This window comes from Athene noctua, chromosome 12 (genome assembly GCF_965140245.1).
Source record: "Athene noctua chromosome 12, bAthNoc1.hap1.1, whole genome shotgun sequence".
Lineage (NCBI taxonomy): Eukaryota > Metazoa > Chordata > Aves > Strigiformes > Strigidae > Athene > Athene noctua.
In genome coordinates this window covers 4,184,455-4,207,073 of record NC_134048.1, presented here as the reverse complement: position 1 = coordinate 4,207,073, position 22,619 = coordinate 4,184,455, and the positions used below count along the sequence as shown (strand labels likewise).

At 59.3% G+C, this 22,619-nt stretch overlaps 1 protein-coding gene across 2 annotated transcripts; it reads left to right on the top strand.

Annotated features, from left to right (window-relative positions):
• Positions 1-1,639: 1,639 nt before the first annotated feature.
• On the top strand, positions 1,640-22,452 carry ARAP3 (ArfGAP with RhoGAP domain, ankyrin repeat and PH domain 3). 2 transcript variants are annotated; one of them, XM_074916104.1, is made up of 34 exons: positions 1,640-1,804; positions 3,700-4,791; positions 5,405-5,463; positions 5,798-5,871; positions 6,099-6,169; positions 9,620-9,889; positions 10,145-10,214; positions 11,057-11,177; positions 11,397-11,584; positions 12,454-12,560; positions 12,665-12,864; positions 13,022-13,107; positions 13,280-13,462; positions 13,707-13,869; positions 14,190-14,321; positions 14,396-14,549; positions 14,703-14,805; positions 15,042-15,240; positions 15,329-15,392; positions 15,710-15,873; positions 16,040-16,252; positions 16,411-16,516; positions 17,044-17,191; positions 17,385-17,453; positions 17,746-17,820; positions 17,942-18,056; positions 18,218-18,346; positions 18,534-18,667; positions 18,825-18,907; positions 19,136-19,171; positions 19,929-19,992; positions 20,092-20,229; positions 20,561-20,599; positions 21,268-22,452. In XM_074916104.1, the coding sequence occupies exons 2-34, from the start codon at positions 3,740-3,742 to the stop codon at positions 21,832-21,834; spliced, it is 5,376 nt and encodes a 1,791-aa protein (XP_074772205.1). In that variant the 5' UTR covers positions 1,640-1,804; positions 3,700-3,739; the 3' UTR covers positions 21,835-22,452. The 2 variants fall into 2 exon arrangements, with proteins under 2 accessions (XP_074772205.1, XP_074772204.1); XM_074916103.1 differs by having other exon boundaries at positions 5,402-5,463.
• The last annotated feature ends 167 nt before the right edge of the window (positions 22,453-22,619 follow it).

Below are 22,619 nucleotides of genomic sequence, written 5' to 3'. Positions count from 1 at the left end.
CCTCCCAGCATGCAGGGAGGAGCACCATTCCCAGCAGTGGGTTATCAGGGGTCTGTAGAGATGCTGCAGGGTGCCAAACAGCACTGAGCCAGGATCTGACCTCACACAGGAGTGTGTTTCACTGGTGCAAATCCCACCAGCACAGCGGGATGGAAACGATGGCACACTAGCTGCCACCAGCATTACCAGCAGGCTTTGCTCTGCCCCCTCCAGCTTCTCACACAGCAGACCTCAGCAACCTTCCTGTGAGCAGTGGTGCTTATATTCAGCCAAACAGCTTCCTCTAATAGTCAGAGACAGAAGCCCAGCAGGACGTCACAGTTTGTGGTGCAGGGCCAGGGTGTTCCTGCACACCCTGAGGGTCCCTGTGCACCCTGTCTCCGCACCTCCCCCCCAGAGTGGTCCATGGGGCTACCCATGCTGTCCCCAGCCCTGGGGACACATCACCCCTCGCTCAAGCAGCTTGTGGTGAAGGGGGAGAAAAGCAAAAGCCATGCTGGGCCCATGCTGAGTTCTGCTTCTGCTTTGTAGGAACAAGCCTATGATAAGGAGAAGATGCCTTTCCATGCCTAGCTACATGCACAGAGACTTGTATGGGGTGGTCTTCCCACACTGGGGCTCCCACCACTCCCAGTCCCCCATGGCTTTTGGGGGCATCGCTGGGGCAGGGAAGGACCAGCCTAAGTTGGAGCAAGGTGTTGCCCAGGGAGCCAGACCCTCACAGGGCAGAGAGCAATTATCAGCCTTACCATCAGGAGAGGAGAAGGGCTGAAGGGTGTTGTGTGGTATCAGCCTCGGACATCCTCTGTGTGCAAGGTTGGGTAACAGCAGAGCTGGACTAATTGCCAGCCCCACTCAGGCTCTTGCGAAAAGTGCTGTGATAAGGGCAGCCGGGTTAGCTGGTGGTGAAAGCACAGGCTCCTTACAGAAGAGAAATCCTCCCGATGTCCCCTGTCACCCCTGCCCCTCAGCTCACTCCACATCCTTTATCATGGGGCGCCACCAGTGGGATGGGGTGCTGCATCCCCAGCATCCCTGCAGCACAGGGGAGGTTCTTGTGTTCCCAATATTTCACCCAACCACCCCAGTGCCAGCTTTCCCAAGTCCCCTCATCACCATAAACATTTTGGCCTGTTTGCTCCAATACGGCAGCACCTCCCCATCATCTGCACCCTGCCCAGTCCTGGGCCATGGTGGATACAGTGAATATCTCCTCTTGGCTGTGGCCAGAGGCAGAAACAGGAAATAGATCTGAACGCACACCAGAACTTCAAAGAGCTCCTTCAGCAGCACAGCCTCGGGGTGTGGGTCTCAGGGCAGCCTGGTCCCGCCATGGCAACGCATGTCTGAGCTCTTGTAGTGGGGAGCAAGATCCTTTCTGGGAAGGTAAGAGGAGGTGGATGAGTGGGGAGAGTGGGGGGCAGCCCCCGCAGGAGGGCAGAGCCTGTCCGAGGGGCAGGACACGGGGCAGCCAGGCCAGGAGCCAAATACGGGGCAGAGTCATGCCTGGGAAGGGGCAGGACAGGAGGGTGGGACAGGGATGGGAACCGGAGGGTTGGCCTGGAGGAGGGACCGGCAGTGGGAGGCGCAGGGCTGGGTGCTGCGAAACCTGCCTGTGCCCGCAGCAGTTCCTGCAGGGCTGCCTGCCCGTGCCCGCAGGCTGAGCCCTGTGCCCGGCGGGGACGTCTTGGCATCACCCTGGAGCCCAGAGCAGGGCAGCCGTGGAGCCCGCAGCAGCACTGCCACCGCACTGCTCTGCCAGAGCCAGCCCTGGAGGGCTGCGGACCGCGCTGCGGGGCAAGAGGTGAGGGACAATCCCGTGGGTGGCAGGGATGGATGGGACAGACTTGGGGACAGGGGGAGAAGGACCAGGACCAGGGCAGTCCATGCCCACTTCCAGCCCACTGAACCGGCTGGCCCACGTGGGTTTTCAGGCACAGGGACGGTGTCCACCTCCCTGTGAAGCGCCACTGCCAGCGGGCACAGCCAAACTGCCCCAAAGTGCCACACCACAGCCCAGAGCCCGGCACAGCCCCGGTGCCCACTGCCCGGGCATGGGAACATCTCGGGAGACAGCTCCCGGCAGGAGGCTGCCTGCTGCAGCCCCAGGCAGGGCAGGCAGCAGACAAAGCTGGCCGCAGATCCCTCGGGGTGATACAGGCACGAGAAAAGGGGAAATTGCCCCATTTCAGCACCAGACTGCTGGGGCAGAAGTGGGTACAGTCCTTGAATCCTCTGGCGGAGACACCCAGCCCACACTGATATGGGACATCACCCTCCACACCACCCTGCTCAGCCCTTTGTGTAGGTCCTACATCAATGGGCAGCCTGCCAGCTGCAATGTCCCCATGCCCTGCTCCCCACGCCCTGCTCCCCCAGCTTCTTGGCCAACTCCTGCCATGACTGTCCCCCCTCCATGCACGCCGGTGCCCAGCCACTTGCCCCATGGGCAAGTGCACACACAGTGTGGGGTTGGGCACATGCACCACGCACACCCCACACCCACCCATGTGAGCAGAGCCCTGCAGTTCATGCGTGCTGGCTGACAGCATCCCCCCCCACATGCTCCTAGGGACACCACCACCTCCACCAGCTCACCAGCCTGCCCGCACTTCCCCATGCCACTCAGGCAACCCTTGCCTGTGCAGGTAGCAGTGGGGAGCAGGCAGATGCCTGCTCAGGAGTGTGGGGGCTCATGCAGCATGGAGCCTGGCCTGGCTGTCCCTCGGCAGGCTGGGACGCTGCTCCTGCGGGAGGGGGCAGGGGATGCGTGGGAGCATGCAGGCAGCAGGAAGGAAGCCTGCACTGAACAATAGAGGGAAATGGAGGAACTGGAAAAAGACCCAGTGGCAGCACAGTCAGCACAGATGGTTTAGTGCGGAGCAGCATGATTCATGGGAAAAAGGCGCTCAGCACTCCACAGAGAGCCCACAGCTCTGTCCCAGGGCTGTGCCAGCAAATAATTTGGGGATGGGGGTCCCTGGCAGAGCGGGACCTAGTGAGTGGGCAGTGTGCTGAGTGTGAGCTCTGAGACATGTCCCTCTGATCAAGCTGCGGGTGCTGGCAGCAGGGTGTGAGGAAGCCCATCCCGGCTGGGGGTGGGTGGGAGACTGTCCCCCCTCTGCCTGCCCATGAGTCATGCTGACCTCTCCCATGCCCTCGCCAGAAGCAAGAGAGAGAGATTATGGTCTGGCCCTTCCGTCTGCAGGGCCCTCCCCGAGCTGGCCGACATAGGAGATTGTCCCCTGGGAGGGGCCCAGCTGCTCCCCCCCTTATCTGCCTTGGGCAGCCCCCTCTGCCGGGACACCCCCCGGCTGCACTGGCTCTCATCCTCCTCCCACCCAGCACTGTGTGCAGCAGAGCCCAGGATGCCCCAGCGTCCAGCATCTGCTCGACCACCCACTCCCCCGTGAGACCCCAGCTGCTCAGTTCCTGTTTGAACTCGGGTCATGGCCTCACCGACAAAGTGGGGCCAGGATCTGGCAACTCTGGGAGGGGCGGAGAGGCTTGGGGCTGAGCAACAACAGGATGCTGGCTTCTTGAGCTGGGAGGTGAATGACTCTGGGGACAGCAGTGAGGTGGGAGGACTTTCAGGAGCATCTTGTGCTCCCACTCACAGGATCTGTGCCCTTCGTGGCAGCTGAACTCCTCCCTCTCTTCCTGCTTCCTCCTTACCCCCTTTTTCTCCTCCTTCCACAGATGATGGGCTGAGCATCGATCACAGAGGCACCCCAGGGCCATGAGCTCCCCGTGCGGTCCTGACTCTGATATTGCAGACTGGCTGGCCACCATCCACTTGGAGAGATACCGGGACGTTTTCAAGCAGCATGGGTACCACGTGGCCAGAGATGCCACCTCGCTGGACGGCGACCACCTGCAGCAGATTGGCATCACCGCCACCGGGCACCGCAAAAGGATCTTAAACTGGGCTCAGCAGACACGGATGTTCAGTCAGTCCCAGGGGGGACCTGCAGCAGGAGACACCCATTTCCGAGCCAGAGAGGTCCTTGATGTCCCCCAGGCAGGCAAGGATGCCATTCAAGCAGAGCCGGGAGGGGCCACTGACTCCTTTGGGACACAGCAGTGTGTCACTGTGCCTGCCCAGGCATCGCCTCTAGAGAAGGACCCTGCTCCTCCCCTCGTGAAGCCGGTTCCCAAGCCAAGGACGGTTTTCCCTCGCTCAAAGCCAGAGCATGTCTTAGCACCCGTGCTGCCGACACATGCCACGGAGCCAACACACGGCCTGGGCACCAACGGGACATCTACAGCCTTTGTAATACTGGAGGGGTTTGTGCCGGGGGAGAGCTCCACAGATTTGGAGAGTCCGGAGCCCAGGCCAGCACTGCCGGCTGGCCCAGGGACGGCTGTGGCCATGGGCATGAGAGCATCCCGGCTGCGATCCCCAGCTCCTGATCATGGACGAACTCTGGAGGCATCAGAGAAATCCCCTCCATCTGTCCCATCTGTCCCACCGCAGCACAGCCACAGGGTGCCAGCAGCTGAGCCCAGCCCTGGGAGCGTGCTGGAGGGTCACCCCACATCCAACCCTCCCCTGCCCACCACAGCTGCCCCAGCCAGGAGAGATCCCTCGCCGTGCCCCAGGGCAACCTCACAGCCAGGCACAGGACGGGGCAGGCTGGAGATGGTGTCCAACGTCATCTATGAAGGACTCGAGCCCCCATCAGCACCTGCTGAGAACTCAGGAGAGGAGGATGGCCCCCAGGGTCAGGGTCTCTCACAGCCCCCAGCTCTGTCCCCTCAGGAGCTGACCCAGCCAGACAACAAACCTGAGTAAGCAGATGCTTTCCCTCATCCCAGGGTACAGAGAAGGGGTGCGGAGCAGCCAGAGCCGAGGACCCAGAGTCCCCTATCCCTGGGACCCCATCCCCATCCTGGCCCTGCCTGCCTCCAGGTGCTGACAAAGCCCCTTTAACCACCCTCCCTGTGCCTTCCTCAGGCTCTGCAGAGTGGTCCCGCAGGGCAGCCGGGATCCCTCCAAGCTGACAGGGTGACCTTGAGCACCTGGCTGACTTGTTCTGGTTGGGGGGGAGAAGCTGCTGCCCCACATGCAGTAGGGCTGGGGCTCTCTGGCATGGTGAGGGGATGGCTGAGTGAGGACTCTGGGACTGGCTCCTACTGGGGGTGAGCTGGGGTCAGAAATGCCTGGCTGCCCCAGGAGACACAGCCTGTCAGGTCGCAGGGTGGGGAGGAGAAGGGAGCAAGGAGCGCGCTGGGAGGAGGGAGGGGATGCTGCACATCCCAGGGGACAAAGCTGGGCTCAGCCCTGGTCAGGCGAAGCCTCCAGCCCATGTAAGCCAGATGGAAAAACAAGGTGGAAAAACCCTGCAGGCTTGCACCCTATCCCAGCTGCAGCCACAGTAACCCCTCTCCTGTTTTCCAGCAGTCCCGGCTGGCGCAGTGGGGGCCTGCCCCCTGTCCCGCAGAGACCCACCAGCAAGCCAGGTGAGAGCCCCCAGGGCACTAGTTCACTGCAGGGGGGACCTCGAAGCTCCCCAGGGAAGGGTGGTGAGAGGGAGACCCGCACACCCTGCCTTTCCCTCATGTCCTGCTCCATGCTTCTACCTCACTCAGGGACCAGGGTAGCCCTGGGCCAAGGCAGGGCCCAGCCCCACAGGTATTTGAGCTGGCCTCTCTGTTATCCAGATGCCCTGGATGTTGGGCACACCTGTGGTGGGCTCGGAAGGGGGGTCCCCCTCCAGGTTTGGCAGTCCTGGCTGGTCGCTGCCCCACAGCAGACGCTGCTGACTGCATTTCCCTCCCATGTGTCTGCCCACAGAGGTCAACGAGCAGCCTGTCAGCCCCTACAGCGAGACCATCTTCAGGCACGAAGCCCAGTCCCAGGAGCAGAAGGTGAGAGGAGATTGTGAGGATGGTGGCTTTCCCCTGCCGTCACTCTGCATCCCACCAGCTGCTGCAGAGTAGGGACCTGCAGATGGTGGGACTGCAGTGCCCCGCTGTGCCTGGCTGGGGTGCAGGTCACAGGCTGAAACCCCCCAGCAATGGGCCAGGAAGGTTGAGGAGGTCTGAGGTGGGAGAGGGCAGAGGGGAGAGGAGATGTGACAAATCTATCCTCCCAGGGTGTTGGCATCTCCTCTGATCAGAGCTACGAGGCAGTGTCTGAACTGGACTTGGAGCAAGAAGCGTGCAGGTAGGTATCAACTCATCTGGGCTGCAGGGGCTGGGCTGAGCTTGGGGTCCAGGGTTTGCATGCCAGGGAGGCAGGGGATACCCCTGGGCACAGCCTGAGAGGCAAGTGGGGGCTTTTCTCTCACCATAGCGCTCATCAGGAGCATCCGGGATCAGGTCATCAGTCTCAAGAAGAGCTGATGGGCTCAGAGATGAGAAGGAGCTGTGCTGGTGGGTGACCCTCGGGGGGACAGTGCTTGTCAACAGATACTCTGGGTGCACAGCTGGGGCACTGCCAGTGGGTACCTGTACACTGGGCTGAGCCTGGATTTAGCTACTGGGAGCAGGTAAACACCACGGGGAGCAGAGGTTGCTCAGAAATGGGATTGCTCTGAGCTCCAGATGAAGGGATGTGAAACCTCCAAAGGCTCCAGCATCATCAGATCAGCATTTGTTGATCTTGTCACACTGTGGTGGACAGTGAGATTGTGAGAGGCACCGTTAAAATGCTTTTGAAATGTACTTTCCATAACTCCTGATAGCATCTCACAAAGAGGAAGGAAAGCTGCTCTTCCCATTTCAGATGGGGAGGGTTCCTTTTCCTGTGTTGCTTAGAGAGGAGGTGAGCTGCAGCTCTGTGTCCTTCAGCTCTGCCCGTGGCCTTGCCGGCAAGTGTGTCCCCATGTCCCTGCTTTTCTGGCCCGTGTTGGTCAGTCCAGCCCATCTCCTGCTCTGGGTGCGAGTCACGACAGCGTGGCCTGATCCAATGTCACAGCCAGCCAGACATTGCATCCAGATGAGAGCCAACACGGGCCATGGGTGGGGAAACGCAAATACCTGGGAACAGGAGTTTTGGAAAGAGAAATACTGAAATCTGCTGTGGAGCCTCTGAACCAGCAGTTCAGAGTGGGGCTGGGTGCTGGCCTGTGGGTCTCCATCCAGAGGCTTCCAGGGATCTGGGACCTAGAGCATTCCAAGGGCATCAGCCACTTGAAGCCCTGGACCCACCAGGGACTTTGCAGCCTGGTCTTGCTGAGAAGAGACAGGATGAGACCATCAGCAGAGTGTCAGAGGCAGAGGTTCACAGGTTTTTTCTTCCAGCCTGAGCACTAACATGGTTGGGGTTGTTGAACAAGAGATAGATTTTCTGGCCCATGACCCCCACTTGAAGTCACCAGATCCATCAGCAGCTCCTTGGTCCCCTCACCACCAGCAGATCCCTTTCTTCCATCATCCATTCTCCATCTTCCACCAGCTCTCCCATGTGAGCACTGACAGGCTGAGACTTCCCCAACTCAGTGCACCTCAGGCATCACCTTCCACGCTCAGGTGACCTGGAAATTCCTTGCCCTGGGGACTCCTTTGGCCCTGAGGTTCGTTGTCTTCACTGCCTGACACCGGCTGAAAACGGAGATGACTTGGCCTTTGGAGACTTTTTTGGAGGCTTCCTCCACCAGCCCTGCTCTCAAGGGCAGAGCTGGGAGTTGGCCTGGCACTTGGCACTTGGCATGCTCATGGGATGCTGAGAGACCCCACTCCAGCCAGGCCATGGGCTTTGCTTGTCCCTGCCAGATGCTGTTTTTCCTCCAGCTCTTTGTGGTTTCAGTGGCTGTAAATCATGGTTCAGGAAGGGTTTGTCATGGATTGTTCCCCTTTTTGTCTTGCCCTGATCCACTGAGTGGGTCTGTCTCACACTCAGCTCTGGCACTCAAGGATGGTGTCTGCCTATGACGTACAGAGTTCTCCAGCCACCCCACTTCCTGGCCAGTTCCTCCTAAAGAAGCTGGGACTCTAACCAGATGAATCACCCTGCAAAGGCTCTGTTATGCTGCTTAAACAGCATTTCATTGTTCTCGGAGCCTCCAAGCCACCCATCACCATTTCTTGTCTTTCTTGCAGACACTGGTACATCGAGGGTGGTATGTCTGCTGTGGTAGACACTGGAGCCAAACAGGCCATTTTCCCTCTCTACCTACCTCCTCAGCCCCAAACACCATTCTGCTTCACCAAAGCTGACCCCTAGACTGGGTAGCTCCAGCCCAACATCCTCCCAGACAGACTTCAGGTCTTGCTTCTGTCCCACATGGTTAAGGGACATCTGATGTCTGATGGCCTCATAAGCTGTCCCGTTCAGGGTCAAAGCACAGGTCCATGCACTGCCTCGGCTCCTATGGTGATGCAGTGCTCAAAACCAGGTGTTTGGAGAATTTATGATGATTGAGGCATTTGGGGTCATTCTTCTGGACCAAAAATATTTCTAGCACATGGACTTGTGCTGGAAGTGGTTTCTCATATTCAGTAACACCCAGTGGGTTTCTCCTCCATAAATTTCTCCTTCTACAACATCCCATGGTGAGGAGTCCCACAGGTCAGCTGCTTCTTTCCCATGTGGTTCTGCACCTTGCTCCTGCTGGCTTTATCTGATGTCATCCAACTCCTGTGACTGAAGCAGTGGCGCCCAGAGGCCTTTCTGCCCTCCTCGTGCTGGTGATGACTTCAGAAACCTGCTCCCATCTCATCATTTCCACACTAGGGATGCCCAGCTTACTCAAGTGCTCCTCAGACAGAAGCTGTGACAGGGCTTGGACCAACCTCATTGCCTTTCTTGGAGCCTTTTCTTCATCCTGGCACTGGATGCCACAAGCAATCCTGTGGCACAGGTGCTCTCCAGCTGGTGCTGGGGTGTCCCAGCTGCCAAGACTCTCTTCCTGCCCATGCGCCATTGCACCTGGGCAGTTCCTCTGTAAGCTCCTAGAACCATCAGACATTTTCCACCATACTTTTTTTCCAGGGAAAGAAAAACATCTTGCTGAGAGGGCTGAGGTGGAGGGGCAGGCCTAGCAGTTTATTTTTATAATTTCCTTTTATTGTTATGGCTGGATAGTCACCAGTCCTGGCTGGGGGGTTTAGCATGGCTTCCAAAGAAAAGGACACAGATGGAGGAGCTCCACTGGCTCATCTGTCCATCCCAATCCCTTTGCAAAACATTTTGGCTGGACACAAGAGCAGGCAGGAGGGTGTCATGGCAGAAGGATGTTCGCACTTCTGTGAAGGGTAGAGGGAGAGAGCAGGCTGAGACCCCTGGTGAGGAGTCAGCAGGGAGCAGGATTTGGGACTGGGGAGATTCCTGACTTTGGTTTGCTGCACATGGAGTGGCAAGGGTTTTGAAGATGTGTGGTGGCCTGTGAGATATTACCCAAGGTGGGGGAGTCCATTATGCCAGCTAAGATCAGCCTTGCCATCATGTAGAACTGACTGAGCCTCAGGCTGTTGGTGGCAATGGGGGTCATGAGCGCTGAGGCCTTGCCCACCCTGCTTATGGAGATGCAAACACCCACGTCACTGGGTGCCCCAAGGAGCTCAGGATGGGGCCAGGAACAGTACAGGACATCCTCAAATGGGATGGCATTGACCAGGATGCCGCATGGTGAGCAGTCATGTTGCTGCAGCTTCACAACCCCATTTCTCACAGGACAAGCAGCGAGTGCAGCAGTGAGGGAAGGAGCGAGGATGAGGAGACTCGGTCCCGGCTTATTGACCGCATCATCCAGAATGACACAGAGGGCTACTCCACTGTAGATGCACCACGGGCTGAGGGCACCCCATTCAGCCTGCCAGCGCATCTCTACCCAGATGAGGTCCTGGATGACCTCACCATCTCCCCCTACGCCAGCTTCACATCGCTCTGTGAGCCCCGACCCACCATGCTCAGTGGCTGGCTGGACAAGCTCTCCCCACAGGGGTACGTACCCACCCATGAGACAGTCCCCATAGGTAAAGCCCCCTTGGGCAAGGCTGGTGAGGCGGGCGCACTGGTCACCATGTACCAGGGCAGCCAGACCTCCCCACAGGAGAAGACCCTCTCAGGTGCCCTGGCTGTGCTGCAAAGGTCTCTGTGCAGTTATCCTTGGGGGAAAGGGGGATCTGTGAGCAGATGGGGGGTCCTTGCGGGGATCATCCCCTTCTCAACAGCCATGTTTTTCTGCCATCCCAACAGGAACTATGTCTTCCAGAGGCGTTATGTCCGTTTTGATGGGAAGAACCTTATGTACTTCAGCAGTGAGAAGGTATGAAGGGGCAGGATGTGGACAGGGTGGGAAGGCTGCACCGTGTTGCTTAAGTAGGGTGCCTTGACACCACGTGAGCTGCCATATCCCCTTTGCCTCGCATTGTCCTTCTGTAAGGAGCCAGCACTGCTTTACCATTGCCAGGGTTGAGCAGCCATGCCTCCTGTGCTTGGGGGGCTCTCAACACAGCCTCATGCCATAGGAAGCCCAGAGTAGTGAGGGGTCCCTCTGTCAACAGGGAGCAGGTGAGAGGGGTCCTGCTGGTTCACAAGCCCTGGGGCAGATTGCAAACGAGAGATCTCTGGGTCCCAGCCACCCCTACCTGAATCCTCAGCTCCTGCTGGCTGCTGGTGTCCCCCGGGCTGTGCTATGAGGCAGCACCCAGCTGAGCACCTGGGGGATGTGGAGGATGTGCCGCATGGAGGAGCTTTTCTCCCTGTGGGTGCTGACACTGTGGGTTAGGTGCGTGGGATGAGACAACAGCCGTTTCCTGTCCCACGTCCTCTTGTCCTTCCATGAGGGCTCTGCATGGCCCTGTTAGGCCTGCTGCGGGGCACTGGGGGCTGCCACGCCACCTGGGCTTGACAGGCACCGCTGCCCCAGCCCTGCAGCACAGTCAGCCGGGCTGGCCCCACATCAGTGGCACCCATGCAGAAGCAGGTCCCATGCATGGCCCCACATCAGCCACTATTGCAGGAGCTTGCAGGCATCCCTGGCTCATCCCCTTACCCCTATAGTTATGGTGCCAGCATGTCTGGTAAGGCAGGTGCTGGGGTGGCTGGGTTATGGAGGTGTTCAAAGGAAGGACAAAGAGGGATAACTCTGCCTGTGGGTCATCCCAGGAACCCTACCCCAAGGGGGTGATCCCACTGTCTGTGATCGAGATGGCTCGCTCCACGAAGGACAACAAATTTCAGGTCGTCACCAGCCACCGCATCTTCGTCTTCCGTGCTGAGAATGAGGGTAAGTAAAGTCACAGACCAAGGACCCTCAATCCCCAGGGAACTGTCCCTACTCCTTCCTCCAGTCAGAGCATCCCGAAGGCAACTCTCACCCCATCCCCAAAACATCCAGCCACAATGAGCAAGGGGACCTCTCCCCTGCCATGCCTGTTGGGTGCTCTGCTCCATGCCAGAGCTGTTGGGAAGGGCTCAGACCCTCTCCATCATGCCTGGTCCCCAGCCCAGAGGAATGAGTGGTGCTCCACACTGCAGAAGAAGGTGATGGACCAGCGCCTGGTTGGGTCCCAGCCCCGGCCTGCCAATACTGCTCACTGCCAGAAGTCAGGCACCCTGGAGCTGAAAGGCCAGAAGTCCAAGGTGTTCGCAGCCCTGAGCCTGCCTGAGATGTGGCTGTACAAGAGCGAACAGGTTTGTGGCCAGACCAGACACCCCACTGGCACAGAGGGCTGTGCCAATGGAGTATGGCACATCATCATTGGATGAGAGCAATGGAGGGAGCTTAGCCAGGACCTGGGCTAAAAGGAGAGCAGAGAGGGAAAGGACAGGCAGGAGAAAGGGAATGGCAGAGCAGGAAGCTGGAGATCCTGCACAGGGCAGCAGTAGTGGGAGCCTGGGCTTGGAGATGCAGCAGGTACCAGAAGTGGATCCACTGCCCAATCTCCTCGCTATCACCAAATTATCTTCATCTCTGCCAGGCACTTAGATCTTAGTCTCACCAAAGCGTTCCAGTCCATCACAGGACAGATGGATCAATGACCACAAAATCACCAGCAAACGTACCTGCTGCAATATGGGCTTGCCCCATGGGACGCATCAGGTCTCTGCCAGCCCATTGCACCCTGCCTGCTGCCCACAGAACTCCCCAACTCCTGCCTGCTGAATTCTCTCATCACACCTCTTTTTTTTCCGGTCATCTCATTTCCAGTTTGCCCGGTGTGCACTAAGCAGCATCAGGCCTCTGTGGTTTATGCTCAAGTTGACACTTGCTTTGTGAGTGTGCCTGACTCAGTGTGGATTCAAATCCCCAAAACAGAGGGACTTGAACGACTGGGTTTCAGCTGTGGGCAGAAATTGCCTTTCATTTTAAGATAATGTAGTTGCAGGATGCTTTATGTCGGCCCATATGAGATGTGTGGCTTGTCCAGGCAAAGCAGGGATGAGATGCTGGGAGTGCTGGATGCAGCTCCCTGGCTCCAACCCAGCATCACTGGTACATCGAGGGTGGTACATCTGCTGTGGCACCACAGAGCCAACACCGGTGTCACTCTGAATTGCAGTTCTTTAAAATGGGCATCGGCATCTGCTTGATTGAGATGCGTGGCTCCACCATCCGTGAAGCCAAGAACCGCAGCTTCGAGCTCATCACCCCCTTCAAAGTATTCAGGTATCCCAGGCATGTGGGTGGGATGAGATGGGGAGCAGCTGGGTGCTGGACCCAGGTGCTGGTTGCTCCAGGCCCCTGAGTTTTGGTTGTGCTGGTGCTCATAGCTTCATGGCGGAGTCAGAGCGGGATAAGCGGGAGTGGATGGAGGCCTTGCAGGAGGCCATAGCTGAGATGCTCTATGACTATGAAGTGGCAGAGAAGATCTGGTCCAACAAAGCCAACAAATACTGTGCAGACTGCTGGGCTCAGAACCCTGACTGGGCGTCCATCAACCTGTGTGTTGTGATCTGCAAGCAGTGTGCAGGCCAGTACATCTCCCAGGGGGGCACATGGGGTCCTGGTGTGCACGTGGTGGGCTGGGCCTGCCTGGGCAGGCAGGGTGTTGGCTGGGCTATGGGTGTGACTTGGGTACCACCTGCCCTGGCAGGATCAAGGGGTGCTCACTCTCCTGCTCCCTGCAGGGCAGCACCGCAGCCTGGGCTCCAACATTTCCAAGGTGCAAAGTCTGAAGCTTGACACTAGCGTCTGGTCCAATGAAATCGTACAGGTAGAGTTGTTCAGGGCAGGGTGCTGGGGCTGGCACGGCATGCTCAGGGGCCAGGCTGCTTCTCCAGGCAGAGCAGCAGCCCCACAGTCTTCCCTGGGATGCAGGGTCTCCGGGCATCCTGCTTCTCCTGACTAGCTCTGGTGCTTGCCATGACCATGGGACTCTCCTGCAGCTCTTCATCATGCTGGGAAATGACCGAGCCAATCGATTTTGGGCTGCTCGCCTCCCCACTGCCGAGACTCTCTACCCAGATGCCAGCGCTGAGCAGAGACGGGACTTCATCTCCCGCAAGTACCGAGAGGGACGGTACCGCCTGCCCCATCCCCACTACGCCACTCAGGAGGACGTGCTGCAGGTAAGGGCCACCTCAGGGTACAGACAGGATGCTGGAGTGCTGGGAACCATCCCAAAGCTCTGCATCTGAGATGCCAACACCTCCTGCTTGGCTGCGTGTGCCCTCACCCTTCAGTACTAGGGCAGTGCTGGGGCCTCTGTGGGAGGCTGTGCACTGCTTTGACTGCCTTCAAGCACCCCTGGCAGCAGGCTGGGCGTCTCTGTGAGCCAGGACATGGTCAATACAGGTGCCTGTCTCATCCCAGGCACTGTGTACTGCGATGGCAGGACCAGCCCTGCTCAAGACCATCCTGAAGTTCTTCTCATCCTCGGAGGCTGGGTTGACAACTGACCCTGCCACTCATGAGGTGGCCCCAGGGGTTGACCTTTCATGGGTACTGGAGAGCAAAAGGCTCAGGAACCATTCAGGTAACAAGGACCCTTGAGCTCCGTCTGGCTGTGATGGAGGGGGCTTCCTCCTTGCCACTGCCCCTGACCCCACAGCACGCCCCAAAGTCATGGACAGCCAAGGCATCAGGTGCTGTGGCTCGCTGGGGGATCCTGCCCCACTGCACCCCTCTTTTGGGTTGGTGAAAAGCAGCAGGCTCCTCTGGAGCCCCTTTCCATGGAATCCCATGCCTGGCACATCCCCTTGCCTACACCTGCATGAGTGGGATGTCCCTGCCCCTCCAGTACCACTCTTTGGTGGGTGCCTGTTCCTGCCCCGCTCTCAGTGCCATTCCCCACAGGGAGCCCCTGTCCACGGGAACCAGGTCTGGAGGGTGTCTACAATGAAATCACGCAGCCAGTCACACACAGTGGATACCTGTACCGGGCCACAGCCCACCCCAAGCTCCCAGGCGTCAAGAAGAGCAAAGAGGGTAAGCATGGGGAGCTCAGGAGGGCAGCCAGTGGGGTGCATACCCCAGTGCCGCTGACCCTCCCTGTTCTGCAGACTTCCATCACACATGGTGCTCCCTGGAGAGAGCCCTGCTCTTCTTTGAGACGGAGAAATGCACTGAGCCCCTGGGACACATTGAGAGTGGGGACCTCATTTCCCTGGGTGTGAGCAGAGGTCAGGCACTCGCCAGCCCTGGCCCCACTGAAAGGTACCCCCAGCCATGGTCCCACTGCATGCCCAGAGAGCCCATGGGCACATGGAGAGCGGGGACGGGCATTGCTCCCTGCTTGATGCAATGCTCTGGTCTGGGTGCAGGTTCGGGTTAGGGAGCTGCCCTCATAGGCTGGTTCATCGTCTGTAGGTTTCACTTCACCCTTGAGCTCTTCCTCACTGGGGAAAAAGTGCAGCAGCTGGGAACCGACAGGCCTGAGACACTGCAAGCCTGGGCCAGCGCCATTGGCAAGGTAAGCCAGCCCCAGCTCCAGCACCCTGTGCTGCTTCTGGGTCCCTGGGCTCTGTCACCACTTGCCCGTTGTGATTCCTCTCAGTCCCCCATCTCTTCATCCTCTGTGGCAAGCACCATTCTTCCTTTTCTGGGGGCTCCTATCCTCACCAGTGACCTGCCCCCATCCTCATGGTTGTCTGCACTCAGAGGCCGAGCCCTGTCTTTACCCATCTCCTCTCTTGCTCTGTCCTGCAGTGGTTCACACCCGTGAGCTGTCACTGTCTGCTGGGCTATGAGTTCCAGCGCGTGGGCCAGCTGCGCTACAAGTGCATGCTCAACCCCGAGCGGTGGCAGCAGGCCTTCTTCATCCTGCAGAAAGCTCACCTCTTCATCTGCCCCACTGAGGATGATGGGGCTGAGGATAGCATCAACCTCCGGCGGCTGCAGGAGCTCAGTGAGTGCCACGCTGCAGCCTGGGACAGGGTCTGTGTGTTGGGTGGCCGTGCATGGCTCTGACCCCTCTACTACTCACCCCAATCCAGGTCTGGTTCCCCCCACGGAGACCCCAGAGAAGAAGGAGCTGCTGATCCTGGTGGAGATGGGGAGGTGAGTTCTAGCTGTGGGAATGATGGGGAACGATCCAAGAAACTTCAGCAGGCTGCCCAGGGCAAAGGCACTGATGTGTGGGTCTATGCTGATCCCAAACCCATGGTGGGGGTGCTACTGGGACAGCAGGGCTGTGGCCAAGGGGTTTACTGATGTCACCCCAGCCCAGGGTCTCTCACCAGGGTAGGGTGTCCCTCGGCTCAGCCTGGCTGTGCCTTGCTCCCTGTCCCAGAGCTAGGCTGTGTGTATGGGCAGGAGGGGATAACCTGCCCCGCCCCCGGCAACCTTCATTCCCTCTTTTCTGCCTTTGTTCTCAGGACATTTTACCTGCAGGGCTTGTCACGGGTGGACTCAGCAGCGTGGTACACTGACATCCAGGCGTCAGCAGGGGGCCGGGGTAATGCTCTGCGGGACCAGCAGCTGAGTCGGGGGGACATCCCCATCATCGTGGACAGCTGCATCGCCTTCATCACGCAGTACGGTGAGCCCAGCGCAGCAGCAGCACAGCCAGGCCTCTGACCAGACACATCCTCTGACCAACTGGGTGGCCAATGGGTCCAGGCAGGAGGCACCACTCTTGGGGCACCAGCCCTGTTGGGGATTCACTAGGCAGCATTGGGCCCCCATGACCCATGTGTCTGCCCCAGGGCTGCGGCATGAGGGGATTTACCGCAAGAATGGAGCCAAGTCCCGGATCAAGGTCCTGATGGAGGAGTTTCGGCGGGATGCCCGCAATGTCAAATTGCGCATCAATGACAACTTCATCGAGGACGTCACCGATGTGCTGAAGAGGTTCTTCCGTGAGCTGGAAGACCCTGTCTTCACCCTGGAGCTGCACCCACAGTGGAAGGAGGCTGCAGGTACCTCCTTCACCTGACCCCTGCTCCCATGCTGGTCTGCCTAACAGGGACCTCTGGCACCAATGTCTCTCTGGGACGGGTCCTGGTGCCAGTCCTGGTGCCATGTAAGGTCTGGAATTGCTGCATTCAGCAATGGGCCATGTCTTCTCTTCCTCCAGAAATCTCCTCAAAGCCCCAGCGCCTGGAGCGGTACAAGGAGCTCATTCATCGCCTGCCTCGCCTCAACCACAAGACTCTGGCTGCACTCATCGGGCACCTCTACCGGTCAGTGGGCTACCTCCCTGCAGGGTCCCCTGGGCCAGCCAGGGTTCCCAAGGCCAGCCAGCAGCATGGGGTCTCCCCACTGCCCAGGGAGTGCTGGCTCTCATCCCTGCAACCCAGGAAGAGCCCAGTGCCTGTGCCCTGCCCCCCCCCAGCCCCGCAGCTGGTGCTAGTACTCTGGGATGCCTCAAATGTTCCCAAAGTCATCCTGAAGCAAGGGGGAGTGAAAGGAGGTTTGGGAGTAGGGGACAACCCCCTGTAGAACATGAACTTTACCCAGTACACCAAAAACAGGGAAAAAAATAAATTCCCATCCCCAACTCAGAGTTTGAGGTGGGGCTGTTGTCTGGTTTGATGGCAGCCGGAAGTCCTTGAAACAGGAACTGCCCGGCTTGAAGTTCCCACTGCTGGGGAGATGGGGTAAAATGGCCTGACTTCAGAAGAGTTTGTATAAGGCAGAGGAGGGTCCCTAGGGCTGAAACCCCATCCAGCATGGGACCAGCCCCTCACCTCTCTCCTCCTTGTCCCAGGGTACAGAAATGTGCAGACCTCAACCAGATGAGCACCAAGAACCTGTCACTGCTCTTTGCACCCAGCCTCTTCCAGACTGATGGCAAAGGGGAGCACGAGGTCAAGGTGATGGAAGACCTCATTGACAACTATGTCAGCATCTTCAATGTAAGCTCCCTGCAGGGGACTTGCCAGCTCCCTCCATGCTGGCTGTGTTTGTCTCCCCTTGTATCCTTCCATACTGCCCACCTCTGCCTCCCCCTGCATCTCTCCATCCTGGCCATGTGTCCTCAAGTCGTATCCCACCCCACACTGACTCAATGTGTCCTCCTTCTCACCCTGTGCAACCTTCCCCCGGCAGATCGATGAGGACCAGGTATCCCAGATGGATCTGGAGAACAGTCTGATCACCACCTGGAAGGACACCCAGGTACTAGGGATGTGCTGCCAGCCCCCATCATGTCAGGGACCCCCAGGCTGGTGGGACTGTGGGGAGGATGGCGGCACTCCCAGCTGCCCACCCTGGGTCCCCACTGTCCCACACCTGATATCCGGGGAAGGACCTTCTCCGACTTGTCTCCCCTTCACCCACCACGTTGAGGCTCCTGCCCAGGGGAGAAGCAGCCCCAGCTCACTGGGACAGCATTGCTAGCCCCTGGGGAGAAGGGACATGCACAGCACCCATGCTGGCATGGCACCAATGCCGCTTGCTCTTCCCCCAGCTCTCCCAGGCAGGGGACCTCATCATCGAGGTTTACCTGGAGCAGAAGCTGGCCGACTGCTGCGTCACCCTAAAGGTGAGTCCCAACGGAGGGCTGTGCCAGAGGAAGTGAGGAGGGATGCAGGCTCCTGGTACAGCCTGTCCCTGGGACCCAACCTGCCACCATCCATCACAGCAGCCTGTGTGTCTGGCCCCAGGTGTCCCCCACGATGACGGCGGAGGAGCTCACCAACCAGGTGCTGGAGATGCGCAACGTGGCGGCCAGCCTGGACATCTGGCTGACCTTTGAGGCCCTGGAGAACGGGGAGCTGGGTGAGCATGATGGAGATGACATGGGGGGATGTTCTCAGCATGGCCAGACTGGTGAGGAGGTGGTGTGGAGTATGGAGGAGCAACTTGCTGCCAGTGACAGGGGGGACAGGGACTGGCACAGGGAAGGGGACACAGAAGTGAGAGCGTCCCTGCCTCCCCAGAGCGGCCCCTGCATCCCAAGGAGAAGGTACTGGAGCAAGCTTTGCAGTGGTGCAAGCTTCCGGAGCCCAGTGCCGCATACCTGCTGGTGAGGAAGGTCCCCATCGGAGAGGGCAGCTGTCTCTTCACAGGTAAGGCAATAACAAAGGGTCCCAGACCCTAGGGGTGTCCCCAGAGTGGTACGTCCCTGCCTGAGATTCCTCTTGGCCTGGCCACCACCCTGCAGCTGTCTGGGGCACATCCCTGAGACCCACAGTGGGATGTCCCTGCAATAGCCCAGCCACCCTCACATGCCCCCATCTCCCCTGCACTGAGCAGGCATCAAGCGTGAGACTCCCAAGTGTGGGCTGCTGAAATGCCGCGAGGAGCCCCCCAGGCTGCTGGGAAACAAGTTTCAGGAGCGCTATTTTGTCATCCGGGACCGGAGGCTGCTGCTGCTCAAGGAGAAGAAGGTACGCAGGGGATGCTGTGGGGATGGACCTGTGCCCTGAGGGCAGGAGGAGAGCCTGGGAGGGGCAGCCTGGAGACAACGGTGGCACAGTGGTGGCTGTCCTCCTGGTAGGGAGGCTGGCAGCAAGCTGGGCTGACCCAATGGCTATCTCTCCCCAGAGTGCCAAGCCGGAACGCGAGTGGCCCCTAGATGCAGCCAAGATTTACATGGGCATTAGGAAGAAGCTGAAGCCACCAGCCCAGTAAGTGGAACCTTCCCTGGCCGTGGCCCTGGGGCATGCACCCCTCAGTCCCTGCACCCAGCACATGAACCCAGACGCTGGGAGCACGCCAAGACCCACAGGGACCCAAAGCCGTGACAAGCCTGGGCCTGTGGAGCAAGCTCAGCCCCTCCCTCTGCTGCCCACAGACCCTGAGCTGTGTCTGAGCTTGGCGGTTCTGCCCCACAGCCTGTCTCTTCCTTTCCTCAGGTGGGGTTTCACGCTGACTCTGGACAAGCAGCAACTGTGAGTGTCTGACCCCGCCATCCTGGGGCTGGAGGGATGTTGAGATCTGTCCCCAGTTTTAGTGGGAGTCGGACAGCCAGGGGCAGTGGTACAGGGCCCTGGGGGTCAGGGAAGAACTGGTGCCTGCCTGGTGCACTCGAGGCACGGAGTGGTGGGGCCACATGCTCCCTGGCACAAGGTGGGGCTAGGCTCCAGGGGCAATCCATCTCCATACCACACACCCTTCCTACCTCCCCATCTGCACAAGCACCCAGCACCAGGCTCCAGAGGGGACCTGCCCAGGAGTGTGTGTCACTTGCATGGCTGTGCTACCTGCCAGCCTTCACCCAACACTGCTCTACATCCCCACACACCCAGGTAGGGTACTCCTGCATACTGCACCGAGCTGGGCTCCCTGCACTAGCCTCCCCAGCACTGCTGGGTGCCTGGGCACACCTGTGCATCCTGCTGATCCTGTCCCCATTTTCCTGACACTGATGATGCTGTGGCAGCAGCTGAGCACATCACCTGCCCCCGACATGGGGCTGAGATGTTCTCCTAAGGGCAGCAAGGACAGCTGAGATGAGGTGCCTCATGGGTGCCCAACAAACTCTGACCTTGCCCTGAAGCAGCAGTTTGGGCATGCAGAGAGTTTCAGAGGTACAGTCCCACTGGGTGTAGTTGCACATGGCAGCCCCGGTATCACGTCAAGGTGGCAAGGGGACGTAAGTCCCACTGGCCCCGCTCCATGGCAGTGTCTCAGGTGACTCCTCTGCAGGTACCTGGTGTGCTCGGGGCAGGCTGAGCTCTGGGACTGGACCACCAGCATCCTCAAGGCTCAGGTGGGTGCAGGCCGGCTATGCAACCCAGCTGGGCTGGGCTGGGCTGGGCTGGCAGGGCAGCCTGGTATGACCCCCTCCCCGCCCTGTCCTTGTGCACAGCACGATGATCTGCGTCCCGTGATCATGCGCCGTCGCTCCTCCTCCGACCTCGCCAAGCAGAAGTTCGGCACCATGCCACTGGTGCCTCTGCATGGGGACAGCACTGACACCACCATGCTCTCTGCCAACCAGACCCTGGTAAAGCTCCCTCGGATACCCCTGCCCATGGGTGCTCCTGCACCCACCCAGGTCCCTGCACCTGCCCTGAGACCATGCGTCCACCCCAGGGTCCTGGAGGTGGGTGCATCCACCTGGCACCGATGGATGCTTTAGGAGTGTGTCCCTGTGCTTGGCAGTGTGTGTGTGCTGCGTGCTGTGCTCATGTCTGTGGCAGCTCTCCGTGCGTGCAGGGCCCTGTGAGGGCACATGGGGTGCTGCACCCCACTGCACATGCTCTGCCTGACAAGGCATCCACGACCCTGCTCTGTGCTATCACGTGCTTACCTCTGCCTGTCTCCTCTGTTTCTAGCGCCGCCTGCACACACGAAGGACTTTGTCCATGTTCTTTGTAAGTACCCGCACATATGGAGCGTGTCCATTGCTGGCTTTGCACTGTGCCTCCCAGCTAGGGCAGCAAAGGCTCACCTGCAGCACTCCCAGCTGCACTCAGAGGCATGCCCAGGCCATCCCGCCCATGCTGTGTGGCAGAAGAGGGGGTGTCCATTGCTCTGTGTGTCCCATACCTGGGGATGGGGGTCCCTGCATGGTCCCAGTGTGTGCAAGCAAGACCACAACAGTCCATCCCAGTTCCCAGTGTTGGGCATGCATTGCCCAGAGGGGTTCAATGTAAGAAATGCAAGGAAATAGGTTTGGGTCCTCTCACCATCAGGTTATTTCTGCAGGAGCCACCTGGCTGGATCTCAGTTCACCTGGCTTTGTGCTCTGCATGGGTTCCCATCTCCCACCCCACCCCAGACCACCTCTGACGAGGGATGCTGGGCTGCTGCCACAGCCTGGTGGCACGGACCCTGCCTCAGCGATGGGAGTAAAGGGCAACAGTGCCTGAGCCAAGAGCCCTGATAGAGGGTGGGTCCCCTGCAGGCATCAGACCCACAGCGAAGGGTCAAAGGTCCCCAGGCAGCACCCAAGTGCAGGGAGGGCAAGGTGAAGGGGGAAGGAGGGGTACAGATGAGCAGTGCAGACAGTGCCCCTCACTGACCCCCTGCCCTCCCCCAGCCCATGAAGATGCACCAGGACTCCCTGGAGGAGCAGCAGGAGAAGGAGGCTGATGCTGATCCTGTCTATGAGGAGGTGGGCAACTTCCCCGAGCTGGCCGCACTGGAGCTGGGGCAGGGGCTGCTGGCAGACCTGTCGGCCCTGCCCCCCGTGGACAGGTCCAGGAAGCCAGCCCCCTTCCCTGAGCAGCCCCCAGTTACAGCCCTGCGCTCCTCACTGCCTGCCAGCCCGGCCCAGAGGGTGGAGTGTCCCACTGTCACCAAAGCCCTGTCCCTTGAAAGGGGCTTGAACCTAGACAGTGACAAAGCTCCAGCCCAGGGGCTCAGACCCACCAAAACAGCCTCTCTGGAGAGAAACATGGAGCCTTCTCTGGCACTGGCCAGGGACTGGGAGCCAGCGGCCACACCGGGGAGCAGTCCCAGTACAGAGACATCCCTGGAGATCCCCAGGAAGAGGAGCATGCAGCCTCCCTCACCCATCAACAACAAACTCATCCAGGAGCTCAGCAGTGTCATCCTCAGGAAGAACGAGGGCCAGTCACCAGGGCCGGGCCAGCCAGTGACGTGACCCACCGTGCCGAAGGGGCAGCCACCGACCTGGGGGTCAAGTCGTACTCTGTGGCAGCGATGATGGGTACCCCACACTCCCACATCATGGAGCCCACACCATCCTCCTCCTCCTCCTCCTGATCCCAGAGCTGGGCTAGGAGTCAGGACTGGTGGGGACCAGGGGACTAGTGGGGATCAGGATGCTGAGCCACAGGACCCCATCTTGGAAGGGCTAGAGATGCTGCCACATGTGCTCTTGCTCATGGGTGGCATGTCTGTCATCGGGCCCAGTGCCTAGGGAAGCAAGTAAAAGGGAAAATAAAAGTGGAAACGTGGTGCCTGCATGTTTCGGCACGGTATCAGGCATGGGGGCATGCAGTGCTTGCCAGCATGGGGGAACACAGCATGATGTCCCCTCTCCAAGTGCTGGGCCTGTGGGGCAGAGTCAGGACACCCAAGCCATCCTCCACTTCTTGCATCTACCATGGCATATTTTGGGGGGGGGTCAATGGGAGCAGGGCTGGCCGTGTGTGCTTGGCGCATAGTTCTGGCGATGGAGGACAGCTCCTGCTCAGCTGGGGTATTTATACCTGTTGCTTCCACCAGCAGGGAGAAATAAAGGTTTATTTGTACTCTGGAGGGTCTGATCTCTGCTGGAGGAGCAGTGAGGGATACCAGATTCTGGCAGGCAGGGACATGGGGGTGCCAGGGCATGGAGGATGATGGGGCTGATTCATGGGCTCATGATCATCCTCCTCCAGCTGGAGGACCCATGAAACAGAGGCAGCATTGACAGCATCAGAG

Excerpts from the sequence above, each read along its gene's own strand:
- ARAP3 (XM_074916103.1), top strand. The coding sequence starts at position 3,740 with ATGAGCTCCCCGTGCGGTCCTGACTCTGATATTGCAGACTGGCTGGCC. Across the intron at positions 14,322-14,395 it reads CGTCAAGAAGAGCAAAGAGG|ACTTCCATCACACATGGTGC; the intron begins GTAAGCATGGGG and ends CCTGTTCTGCAG. Across the intron at positions 17,192-17,384 it reads ACTATGTCAGCATCTTCAAT|ATCGATGAGGACCAGGTATC; the intron begins GTAAGCTCCCTG and ends TTCCCCCGGCAG.